The sequence below is a fragment of the Bos taurus genome, chromosome 29, assembly GCF_002263795.3.
Source record: "Bos taurus isolate L1 Dominette 01449 registration number 42190680 breed Hereford chromosome 29, ARS-UCD2.0, whole genome shotgun sequence".
NCBI lineage: Eukaryota > Metazoa > Chordata > Mammalia > Artiodactyla > Bovidae > Bos > Bos taurus.
In genome coordinates this window covers 29,865,081-29,878,346 of record NC_037356.1, presented here as the reverse complement: position 1 = coordinate 29,878,346, position 13,266 = coordinate 29,865,081, and the positions used below count along the sequence as shown (strand labels likewise).

General features: G+C 49.3%; 1 protein-coding gene across 3 annotated transcripts in view; it reads left to right on the top strand.

Moving 5' to 3' along the window:
* KIRREL3 (kirre like nephrin family adhesion molecule 3) overlaps positions 1 to 13,266 on the top strand; it is a 604,306-nt gene that overhangs the window by 474,065 nt on the left and 116,975 nt on the right. For all 3 annotated transcript variants that reach the window (XM_024987341.2, XM_024987340.2, NM_001078085.1), the window contains 1 exon segment: positions 103 to 180. In XM_024987341.2, the coding sequence (XP_024843109.1) occupies positions 103 to 180 (78 nt within the window).

The window sequence follows — 13,266 nt, the reverse complement described above, 5'->3', positions numbered from 1 at the left end:
AAGTAACCCTTTTGTAAGAGCAACAAGCTTCACATCTCTTGCAAAAGGACCTTCGCTGACCCCTGACCCGTTCCAAGCTCACCCATTCTGCTTTTCTTCCAGAGCTGGGCCTCCAGAAAAGAGGATGCTGTCTGGTGCTGGGCTACATGACCAAGGACAAGTTCCGGAGAATGAATGAAGGTCAGTGGGAACCTGTCTTCTCAGGGGTGATGGGGAGGGAGGACGCTCTGCCTACAGCTGTGGCAGCAGGAAAAAGACCCTGGGGCTTCTCAGAAAGGACAGCAGACCGATGAGGCTCATTTCCATGAAGCCATTCAGATAGCAATGTAGGGAAGAAACATTGTGTGCTGATTTATGAGCATTTTTTCCTACACTCTCTTCCTTCCTCCCTTTAGGTCCCCTCCTTCTCTTCCTGTCTCTTCCCTTCCCTTTGTCCCTCACCTACCCACCTGGCCCAACTAAATCTGCTTCTGTTATCTTTTCTAATCCAGACCTGATGGCCTTTCTCCTTAACATTCATATTTTTTGAATGCTAATTGAATTAACGGTGCCTCACAGGGGACTTGGGAGAATACTAAAGAAGAATAAGGCAGAGCTCTTTATTCTCAAAGGATTTCCACTCAAAAACCTGCCCTCTTTCCCAACTCCTTCAGCCCTAACTCTCCCTCTTACTCATAGGCCATTCTGTCTTCCTCTAGCACTGGGTCTTTCTTCGGACGCTTGACTGGGCCACAGAAGGCAGGAGGTGGTGGGGTGGAGAAGGTATTGGCATTCATGTGGAGGCTGGGGCATGAGAGGAATGCTGCACTTCTGGGGCCGCTGTAATAAAGAGCCAATCCCCTCATCCCCAGCCATCTGTCTCCGTGCAGCTAATAACCTTCTCCATCAGATGCCACAGATTGTTTGTCAGGATTCAAAAGTAGATAAACAATGGCTGGGGATGCCATTTATTCATTAAAGTCAGACAAATGAAGCCCTGGCTTCTCACTAGCCCAGATTGCCGTGAGCCAGGCCCCTCCCTTCCCAAGGCCCAGCGCCCCCTGTAGCCTCATTCCCATTCCAGGCGTAGAAAAGATAGCGCACCTGTACCAACTCTAGCCCCAAACTTAGACCACAGCATAGCTCCAGCGCCCTCTTCCTAAGCTCCTCAGCTGGCTCTCCTCCAAGCCTCTAGACCATGACACCACACTCCCACATGCTCCCCAGACCTAATGCCTCACCAGCTAGAGCTTTGTTGCCAGGACCCATCATGGTGACAGTTTGACAACAGTTAGGTCAGTGCAATTAAGCACAAAGAATATCACCTCCCTGGTTTCACTGCCTGCCTGTATAAGAAGGCAACAGCATCAAGACGCTACTTCTTATTTGTAGGAGCCCCATGGCTGAGCACAGCCAGCACTGAGGCTGCATTTTCTGCATCCTGCCAGTCAGTCTTCGTTCCTGACTTTTCTCTCAGCCCAGCCCTCCCTTCCCACCACCACCTTCTTGAGTGTGCAAGGCAGTAACTTCTCATTTGTGGGAACTGACAGCATGGCTCTGTCCATGGTGCTGAATAGACACATTCGCTTGCTGGCAATGCTCATTAGAGAAGCTAAAATGAGGCTCCCAGGGAATGGGGGAACCAAAAAAGTCACGAGCTTGGGTGGATTTGAAAGCTCAGGTTCCAAGTGTCTGACCCCAATAGAAGGATACTGACTCCAGATCTTGGGGCCTGTAAAGAATCATATCACAAAGGATGACGAACATGATTCGACTCCTCCCACTTTTCATAAGTGGCTCGGGCTGCTATAACAAAATACCACAGACTGAGTGGCTTAAACACAGAAATTTATATTCTCACAGTTCTAGAGACTGGAAATCCAAGATCAAAGTGCCAGCATGGTCAGGTTCTGGCGAGAGCTCTCTTTGTGGTGTGCAAACAGCAGCCTTCCCACTGAGTCATCCCACGGCAGAGAGAGAGAGAGAATGCTCTGGTGTCTCTTCTTATGTGCATGTGTGCGTGCATGCTAAGCCTCTTCAGTGGTGTCTGACTCTGTGGGACCCCATGGACTGTAGCCTGCCAGGCTCCTCTGTCCATGGGATTCTCCAGGCAAAAATACTGGAGTGGGTTGCCATGTCCTTCTCCAAGGGATTTTCCCAACCCAGAGATCAAACCCACATGTCTTATGTCTCCTGCATTGGTAGGTGGGTCTTTTACCCCTAGCGTCACCTGGGAAGCCTGTCTTCTTAAAAAGAAGTTTAAATACATTTGCCGTAAAGAGAGATACAATGGTAATACCCTGAACAAGAGCTTAAGGAAATGGTAAGAAAAACAAATGCACCCTTGATAGCTCCTTAGACATTGTTCAAGTAAAGAAGAGGGGAAGAAAGGGGACTAGAAGAGGACTTGGGGGCAAGACTAGGATCTGATTACTTCTAAGAATGGTTAGCCTTACTTTGTGCAACAACTAAACTAAGACAGCATTTTAAAATTATTTTATTTTAATTGGAGGATAATTACTTTACAATATTGTGGTGGTTTTTGCCATACATCGACATGAATCAGCCATGGATGTACATGTGTCTCACCATCCTGAACACCCCTCCCACCCCCCTCCCCACCCCATCCCTCTGGGTTGTCCCAGAGCACTGGCTTTGAGTGCCCTGCTTCATGCATCAACCTTGCACTGGTCATAAGATGGCATTTTAACAGTCTTTATGTCTTTAGTTTGGCTGGGTCGGGTCTTGGCTTCGGCACACGGTACCTTTGTTGATACATACAGGAGCTCTCATTGTGGCCAGTGGGCTTCTCTAGTGTCCATGTGGGATCTTAGTTCCCCAAACAGGTATGGAATCCATGTCCCCTGCATTGGAAGATGGATTCTTAGCCACTACACCACCAGGGAAATCTTTTTTGTTGTTCAGTCACTCGGTTGTGTCTGATTCTATGTGACCCCGTGGACTGCAGCACTCCAGGCTCCTCTGTCGTTCACTATCTCCCAGATGGCATTTTAAATAGGTTTTTCTTGTTAAAAAAAAGTAAGATGCCAAAACAACGCCCCTTCTCTTTGAGCCTCTTTTCAAACACACACAAGCCACAAAAATGGGTTATTCCTTTCAATGGATTGTGATCCACTTGGCTGGGAATGAGTGATTCTAGGTGCTTTAGCCCAATTTATATCCTCCCCCTAGTAAAGATGAACTGAGAATCAAGCAGGAGGCAACAGAGGCATCAGCAATGGCCGGGAAGTAGCAGAGCAGCTTGCCCCCCATCTCTGCCTTCCTCACTGCCTGTGGTTCTCGGCTCTCCCAAATGCCCCAGTGCACATTCATGCCCACACACAGTAGCTGCTGCTGCTTCTAGGTAAACAAGGAGATGAGGGGGTGGCAAGCAAGTTAAACCACCCTGTATGAGGAGTTACAAATCTCAGCTAACAAAGAGGAGACAGGATAGGAGGTAGGTAAGTCGGTGGGGCCGAAGGGGAGATGCTGGAAGTCGGTGGGCTTTGGTCCTGGAGGGGTGAGAGGCATGAGGAGGGGAAGAGGGAGGGGCCTGGAAAGGAGGCAGATGTCTCTCTGCTCCCACTCCAGCCAGTCTAGCTACCCCAAGTGCCATATTACATATTTTTTTTCTCTTTCAAAAGCTCACACACTCAAACCCCAGCACGTCTGCACATAACAAAGAAGCACCAGCAAGCATGGGGAGCTGTTTTATGGTTTATAATTATCTTGTACCAATAGTCAAAATGATTATAACTTCCACATATTAATAATTGAACTGGAATAGCAGCTATGACATAGATCAAGAAGCAGACATCTCTGTCCACACTGCCCTACACACCTTGCTATAAATTGAACACTTGGTACAATAGTTTTTAAAAATTATAATTTTTTTTTGCCCAGATGTTGAAATTAGTGAGATACTGGAACAATTATCTGCTTCTTCTATTAAAGATAAGATGGTGATCATTATATTTGCCATTTAGTATAAATAAGCAAGACCTACTTGTGCTGCACTGAGGTATATTTGCTCTGTTTAACAGTATCTAATAGAGTGTCTGTTACCCAGGAAGAAGTGGTCCCCTATTTCATTTATTTCCTTGTTAATTTTTGTATCTTTTTTTCCCTCCATTCTCCCCTCCTTGCTACATTCCCCCCAAAAAATAACAGCTTGAGAAGGAGCAAGAGAAAAATAATGAATGAACAGGAGCTTTATAGATCTGGGGTTTATCATAAGCTAGAGTAATCGCAATTGGTGCTGTTAAACTACACAAAGCAATAAAAAAGAAAACACTATTCAAAGATCGTTTAAGGAGGCATGTGATAGTTAATGAGAGGTTTGCTCTATTTGGGAGCACGTAATAGCTTCTCGGGTAGAATCTGCAGCATTTGCAGGAATGGAAGTGGTCGGTAAAATATGTGTGTGTGTGTCTGTGTGTCTGTGTGTCTGTGTGTCTGTGTGTGTGTGTCTGCGTGTTCTTTCCTGTTTGTGCTCAACGTATCTGAGGCATCAAGTGGAAATATGGACAAAAATCAATGAAAGGCCGACAAAAAAGGAGCAAATAAAGACAGACTAGGCATGAGACTGTCACGTTTGTTTGACATAATTGTCTTCATGTGATTAAGTACATGGTGCTTTAAGTAGGAACTGCTGGAAGGAGATCATTTATTTATTCATCAAACAGTCAATGAACACGCACCATAAAAATAATACCAATTTTTCATAATAAGTGCCAGCTACTGTTCTAAGCTCTAGAGCTTCAAAAGTAAAGAAGACGAGATTTCCCTGGCGATCCAGTGGTTAAGACTCTGTGCTTCCACTGCAGGGGGCATGGCTTCGATCCCTGGTCTGAGAACTAAGATCCCACATGCCAGGCAGTGTGGCCAAGGGGGGAAAAAGTAAACAAGCTATAGTCCCTGCCCTCTCGAGCTCCGGATAAAAAACACAGTCGCATCTCAGGGTTCCTGTCACCTCCAAAGAGACCCTGCCGGACCACCTTACCTAAGTGAGATTCCCCCCTTCCCCCACCATTGAGCTCCGTTGTGACAACCAGCCTATTTACTTGGTGGTACTTACGCTAACTGATGATTATTTATTACATTGTCCCACCTAAGAGTTAGCTTCAGAAAGGCAAGGATCCTGCTTTCCTTGCCAGTCCCTGGACCTTAGCCCAGTGTCTCACACATAGAGACTAACCAACCATTTTGAAATTAAATAATTAGTTTGTGGGCTTCCCAGGTGGCTCAGTGGTAAAGAATCCACCCACCAATGCAGGAGACATGAGTTTGATCCTTGGGTCAGGAAGATCCCGTTTAGAAGCGAATGGCAACCTACATTCATGCATTGGAGAAGGAAATGACACCCACTCCAGTGTTCTTGCCTGGAGAATCCCAGAGATGGGGGAGCCTGGTGGGCTGCCATCTATGGGGTCGCACAGAGTCAGACACAACTGAAGCGACTTAGCAGCAGCAGGCAACCTATTCCGGTATTCCTGTCTGGGAGATTGCATGGACAGAGGAGCCTGGAAGGCTACAGTCCATGGAATCACAAAGAGTCAGACACGACCAAGCAACTAAACAACAAAACAATTAGTGCCATGAGTGTCAATGGAGGAATCCAGAAAGCTACCCACGGGTGTAAGGGGAATCTGGAGAAGGAGCTCAGTAGACAGAACACTCTGACACAGAGCGCCAGTCTTCAGGTCCCCAGCAATTCCCTATGACTTACCTCTCTGCCTCTCCTCCAAGGCCAGCAGTACAGTCCCTCTTGGGAAGCCAGGATCCACGCAGATCGGCGGAGAAAAGGGCTAGGAGGTGGGCTGCCCGGGATGTGTCTGTCCTGTAGCCAGCTGCCCTCCTTCCTCACCCCTCCTACTGATGGACCATCTTCTCATCTAGGGCATCGCTAGGCAGGTATTTCCCGTCAGAGCTGCAGGGGAATTGCTCTCACATCACTCACACACACACACACACACCATTCCCTTCTCTCTTCCCATCCTTCCCCCATGACCCACTTCTCCTGGAGGGCCCAGAACCGCTCTCCATCTCATGCACATTGATTGCCCAGGGTGAACCCTATCCACGGGCAGAATAGGAAGCTCTCCCATGGTGTCAGATGAGGGGCTCTGCCTGCCTCTCAGAAAACCCAGTCCTCCTCTGTGTTAGAACCTTGAACCACCCCAGGAACTACAGTGCAGCCCACTCACCCAGGGAGGCCTGGGGTCGATAGGAAGTTGCTGGAAGAGGCAGGACCACAACCCAGGTCTGCTGACGTCCAGTCCAGTGCTCTTAGAATGCAGAAAGAGGGGGCTGAGGCCACAGTCAGAGGGGACGCCCCTAAGGCTTTGGCTTGAAAACACAGAGAAGGTGGAAGGGGCAGGAGAAAGTGGAGCAGAACACAGGAGACTGTCAGCCTGATGTGGGAGAAAGTCAGGAAAGGTGGAGAGGGGGACACAGGCCGGGGAAGACCCTTTCTTTCTACAGAACCAGAAAAGCCTACTGGGCCATAGATTAGCAGTGGGAAATGAGGGGGAATGGAGGGGGAAGGAGGAAAAGGATGTTTGAGGCAGTGGAGCCCTGGCCTCCCTGCTCGGGTGTCCTTTTGAGGCCGAGGTGGACCTGCCCGTGAGGCTCCCATCTGCCCGGGCTGCGTATGTGGTAGGGGGCGGAGTCCGGGACCTTCAGAAGCACAGGCACCCTCTGCTTCTCACTCAGTTATGGGAAGCAGGTATGCCTCCCGGCTGCTTTCATCCTCCCTGTGGTGGTGATTTAGTCTCTAAGTCGTATCTGACTCCTGTGACCTCATGGACTCTAGCCCTCCAGGCTCCTCTGTCCATGGGGATTCTCTAGGCAAGAATACAGGAGCGGGTTGCCATGCCTTCCTCCCAGGAATCTTCCCCACACAGGGACAGATCTCACGTTCCGTATCTTCTACACTGACAGGCAGGTTCTTTACTTCTAGTGCCAGGGCCCACAGTCATTTTCCTGAGACAGTCTCTTAACTGCCTGCCAGAGCCCCCGGGGTGCTGGCTAATACTGTCATTTTGTTAGCTGGGGCTTTGGGGGTGCATTTTTTCTTATTTCATTTTTCTTACTGATGTGTTTTCTTCTACTGGGCTGCAAAGCCGATTATTTGTATAACGTCCCTGTTTATTATTTATGGCAAAACTCAGATTTCCAGGGTGCTTTATGATTGTTATTTAATTTGCTCGGCGCCTTGGAACATGGGTCGTCCATTTTCATTCTCCTGCCTTGATCCGACTGTGGATTTCAGAGCTTTTTCCCAGGCCTGTTCCTCCAGCCACCATTCCTACCAGGAGACCTGCTTGGCTAAAGCAAGCTGGGGGCCACCTCGACCACAGACCCTGCCAAGCTCCTTCTCGGACTTCTTTTCGCTCGCTGTTCTCTCCAGTTCTCACCAAGACCTAGAAATGTTGCCTCCTGAATATCTCTCGAACCCATCCACCTCTGTCCATCTGACAGCCACTGCCCTCACCCATCACCACCCTCCCTGACCTGGGCTGCATGTTCGCTCTCCTAACTGGCTTCTTGGGTCCATCAAGCCCAGCCCCTTCCCTCCCAGTTCATTTTTCACACTTCAGCCAGAGCAGTATTTCAAAATGCAAATCTGAAAATAGCACATTGCTCTTGAAACTATTCCAGTGGCTTTCTATCACCATTAGGAAAAATACCCAAATCCTCAGCATGTTTTATAAGACCCTATAGAATCTGGTTTCTACTGACCTTTTTGGCTCCATCTTGCCCCTGTAACGCTCTGTAAAACTCCAGTCACATCAGTCTTCTTTCTGCTCCTCCAACAGGGCACGTTCCCGTCTGCCATAGAGCCTTTGTCTGTACTGGTCGCTCCTCTTGGGATACGGACCACACCTGCCCACACCCCATCCCCAGACCCTTCCCATAGCGGCTCCTGCTCATCTTTCAGATCTCAGCTGAAATATCACTTCTGCAGTGAAGCCTCCTCAGACCCACCCCTCCCTAGTCTAGACCAACTTCCTGTGTTCCATAATCTTATATTCCTTTCCTTCCAAGGGCTTAGCTAAGTCTGTACCCAGAAGTTCATTTAGCAGTTATTTAGCTCAGACCTATTTCCCCTCTCAGACTTTAAGTTCTCCTAGGCAATGGCACCCCACTCCAGTACTCTTGCCTGGAAAATCCCATGGATGGAGGAGCCTGGTGGGCTGCAGTCTATGGGGTCACTAAGAGTCAGACACGACTGAGTGACTTCACTTTCACTTTTCACTTTCATGCATTGGAGAAGGAAATGGCAACCCACTCCAGTGTTCTTGCCTTGAGACTCCCAGGGACAGGGGAGCCTGGTGGGCTGCCGTCTATGGGGTCCCACAGAGTCGGACACGACTGAAGCGACTTAGCAGCAGCAGCAGCAGCAGGTCTCCATTACCTCCCAGGAGCCTGGCATCAAGTTTGCACACAATAGACATAGTGTGCAAAGAATAGTAACCACAATGATCTTCTCTGCCCCTGGGCAGTAGCTCCCAAGCTGCTGGAACCAGGCAGCTGGACAATCACAGACTCCTAGAAGAAACATCAGAAATCACCTGGAGAAGGGGAAGCTGAGACCCAGGAGAGTGATAGGCTTGCCCAGAGCACAGCAAAGGATTGAAACCAGACTTCTGAGCCACTTCCCCATCTCACTGTGCTGAGTCCTTGAAGTGTGGGTGTGACCGACTAAGCGGGTCCAACAGGGAGGTCCGCCTGCTGAAAATGGGTTTGGGGCAGTGTTTTGAAAGAGACAAGAAGCAAGAACCTCTGGAGAAAAGGAAAGGAAGTAGGTCCTTTGATACAGACATGAAACGCACCCCTGTGAGCCCAGTACTGTGTTGGGCACAGGAGCTCCAGGGCTTGGACACAGCTTCTGACTTCAGGAACTTTGTCCTCCACTGGGGGAGCTTAGACATATTTCATGTCAAGGTGATTTTGTAGTTGTTTGGTTTTGTTTTTTCTTTTCAACCTTGTGGTTAGTATGCTTAAGGGTTAAGCACTGTGGCTTGGGAGACTGAAATTTAGGCATAGTCAGAGCAGGTTTAGAACCATACCATCAAAGAATCTTGAGGCCAGAAGGGACCCAAGGTTATCTAGTCCACATTCTCTCTTGATGGCTCAATATCCCCACCAAGTACCAATGTATGTAAATACTTGTCAACACTGTGCTGCCGTGCGCTCATTCGCTCACCAACTGACTGACTCTGTGTCTGTGACTGTGCCTGGCCCTTGGCACGAAAGACATAGTCCCTGCCCCAGAGGACAGCACAGCAATCACAACACGCTGTCACACTGGCTGCAGCCAGGTGTGTACAGAGCCTTGGGAACAGAGAAGAGGAACCCAGTCCAACTGCAGGCCAAGTGAGCAGGGCCAAGACAGCCTCCTGAAGACAGTGATAATCTGAGCTGAGCCCTGGGAGCAAACTTTATTATCAGAGGCCCTTGCAACCTACACTTGAATCCCTCCAAAGACAGGAAACTCACTACCTACCAAGGCCACGGGTAGCCCCTCAGCTAGGCTCTTATAAAGGAGTTTCAAATAGAAAACACCCCTTCAACCCCAAGAGTCCACAGTTTTGTCATTCTGACTACACTGAGGACAATTAACTGGGTGACCGTTAGCAGCCACTGGCCAAAATCCCAGGGTCTCACACTGTGTCAACTCTGCCCAGGCAAGCTCCACTTTCCTCTGTCTGCCTCCCCTTCCCCATCCAGCCAGCCTCAGCCAGCCTCAAAGCTTTCATCACTGAATGCCAAGACCCCCGCCTCTACTTCCCTCCCCAGGGTGGGAGAGTCTGAATAAATGAGAGTGCTTAATGGCCTGCGGTGCCATAAAGTTTTAGAGCTGTGTACCGGAATGAGCAGGTTCAGGCTGAGATGAATTATCCAGACCTTTTATCAAAGGAGAGTCAATAAAAACCTGAAGGCGCTCACCCCATCTCCTCGGAGTGGCTGTGTCACACGGCCGGGCCCTGCGTTCTGGAAATAGTCATCGGTGGGTGCGTTTCCCACCCCCTCCCCAATCCATCTGCTTTCTTCCCTATGCCTTCCCTCCTCAAATGTATTTGTTTCTATGGTAACTGTGTTGTTACTGGTATGGGAGGAGTTTAATGACATTCAGAAGTACCAAATCAAGTCCATTTATATAATGGTTTGAAATACACATAATGGCCTGTGGAATATAGGACACGGTGACAGTTTCAGTAACTGCATACAGACTGTGGGATAAATAGAGCGAGGTGGTACTCCCCCCAACCTCCGAGTCAAACGCACCAGGAATAACCACTATTCTTAGTACAAGAGAGGTACTTCTCAACCATTACTTAGGAAAGGGTCTCAAAACGCCGACACCAAGCCGTTCTCTCGTTGAGGAAGGCTACTGGCTGGACCATGGGTTCTCTGCGCCCGCCAGGGTTTGACCGGGGAGTCAGGTAGGGCAGGTACAGAGAGGATGGGGCTGTCCAGAACTATGGAAAGAGCAGCCCTCCTGCCCTGGGTCCTCGGGCGCCCCCCTCAGCCAGCCCGAGGTAGAACACTCCAAGAGCTGGCGCTTACGGCTCCTGCGCGTCTGAGTCAGAGATTTACCTTTCAGGCACCCATCGTGTGCCTGGTGCTGGTGGGGGTTGGGGTGGGGGGGACATGGCGATGCAAAACCCATGGAGGATGCCCTTGTCTTAGCTCAGGTTCCCTCAGAAGCAGATGCTAAGCAGAGACTCGTCCAAGAGGTGCAGGAAGTGCCAGAAAGATGATAGGGAGTTGACATGAGAAAGGGAAGGTGCCCCACGCTGGGGGTACTATCGGGCCCTAAATAGGGGGGGCAGTGGAAGCCTCATCCCAGTGGGAGGCTCTGGGAAGTGCTGCAGAAGCCACGCCTCACGGTCAGGCCACCCAAAGATTGGGGTGTCTGTACAGCAGTCTGGTCAGTAGTGGCCTTTGCAGATGGAGAGAAAGACCTCAGGAGAAGGGTGGTGGGTGCTGGCGGTTGGGAACTGGCCTGAGGGAGACAGGCGGGGCATCGGTAGAGATGACTGCAGCCCCCAGGGAGTTTTGCGTCCAGTGGGGAGACAGGCTTTCAGTGAACCAGCAGAAGGCAGGGTGATGGGAGAGCTGGAGGGGTGGGCAGGTGAGATGCTCTTGCAGCTTAGAGGTGGGAGAAGCCATTTGTTCTGGATACTGGGGGAACTTGGGGAGAGTGGGAGAGGTGAGAGGGAGCTAGCCTGCAAGTTCTGGTGCTTGGGAGGCGCCTAGGACACACACCGTTCAGTTTTCATGCTGTCACAGGGTAGGCGGTGTTTCCTCCATTGTGAAGACGAAGTTAGCGAGGCTCAGAGAGATTAGTTATCTACCAAAAACATGCAGCTAAGGTTCAAACCCTGTTTTTTTTTTTTAATTTTTGTGTTGTGTTTTCTTTTTTTAACTTTTTATTTTGTATTGGAGTAAAGAACCCTCCTGCCAGTGCAGAAGACATAAGAGACATGGATTTGATCCCTGGGTCAGGAAGATCCTCTGGAGGAGGGCATGGCAACCTACTCTGGTATTCTTGCCTGGAGAATCCCATGGACAGAGGAGCCTAGCAGGCTACAGACCATAGGGTCTCAAAGAGTTGGACATGACTACGGTGACTTAGCAGGCATAGCCAATTAGCAAACAATGTTGTGATATTTTCAAGTGGACAGCAAAGGGACTCAGCCATACATGTACACGTATCCATTCACCGCCCCCCCAAACTCCCGGCCCATCCAGGCTGCCAGGTAACTTTGAGCAGAGCCCGCTGTGCTCTACAGTAGGACCCTGGTTATCCAATTTAAATATAGCAGAGTGTACATGTCCATCCCCAAATCCCTAACCATCCCTTACCCCCATCCTTCCCCCCAGCAACCATAAGTTCCAAACCCTGGACTTCTTACTCCCACTCTGCCTCGGGGAGCTCCACCACCATCAAGGGCAGACATGACCAAGAGCCTGCTATACATGTATATATCCATGTGGATCTCTCTCATGGCCATAGACTGCCCTCTCTCATATCTCCCCACATTGTGCTGTCCATGGGCCCCCATTCAGGCAGTCAGGTAGCCCCTCTGATCCCACCCCAGATGTAAGCTGGACTGCCGATACCCACTTGAGTGAATTATCTGGAACTCACAGTCCTAGGAGTACGGGAAAGAGAAGAAACAGACGGAAGGGTTGGGGGAAGGCTTCAGTTCCAGTGGGCCCTACAAGTGTTCTTTCTACCCCGTCCTCACCTCCCTGCCCTGCCCTCCCAGCCCTGCTCCAAACTCATTGCCTCAGAAAATACGGCCAAAGAGGGATCATACAGACACACTTCTCTGGAGCAGCATTTCTGTCGCACGTTAATAGGTGTTCTGTAAAATAGAGGATGCATGGTCAAATAAGGTGGAGAGAAGCTGGGTGAACCCTAACTAAACAAGTCTCTCCTACAAAAACTCCCAGAGCTGTTAAGTGGCCAAAGGGTGTGGAGAATCCCCCAAAGGGGGATATGGTTCTCAGAGTTCCCCAAACTTACTTGACCACAAAATATTTTCCATAGAGCATGTTTTAGGACTAGGATTTCTTGGAATCCACTTTGGGTCATAATGGTTTAAGGCCAGCTCTGCCACTGACTCATTGTGTGAGCTTTGTCAAATGAGAATAAATTAAGCCTGGTGGGCTGCTGTCTATGGGGTTGCACAGAGTCGGACACGACTGAAGCGACTTAGCAGCAGCAGCAGCAGCATGAGGACCACTGGGCTTCCCTAGTGGCTCAGTTTGTAAAGAATCTGCCTGTAACGCAGGAGACCTGGTTTGATCCCTGGGTGGGAATATCCCCTGGAGAAGGAAATGGCAACCCACTCCAGTAGTCTAGCCTAAAAAATTCCATGGACAGAGGAGCCTGGCGGGCAACAGTCCATGGGATCTCAAAGAATCGGACAGCACTGTGAGACTAACTTTCACTTTCACTTCATGAGGCCCAGTAAAAAAACAGGAATGAAAACTCTTTACAAACCATGAAGTAAATGATGCTATTATTTCTTTACACGAAAGATGGTGCTATGGTTTATTCACATAAAACAAAGTTTTATGTGAACACTCAGTTCCCAGAGAAACACTCAGTTTCCCAGAGAATATTTCGTTAGGAGTCCAAAAATAATAGTTATTACTAGTGTTTTTTCAGTAACAGGTTTGGCTCCTGATTAGTCATGTGACCTTTATTTTGACCTTGATCTCTCTTGACCTATGTTTTCCCATCTGCAAAATGGGTAAACTCAC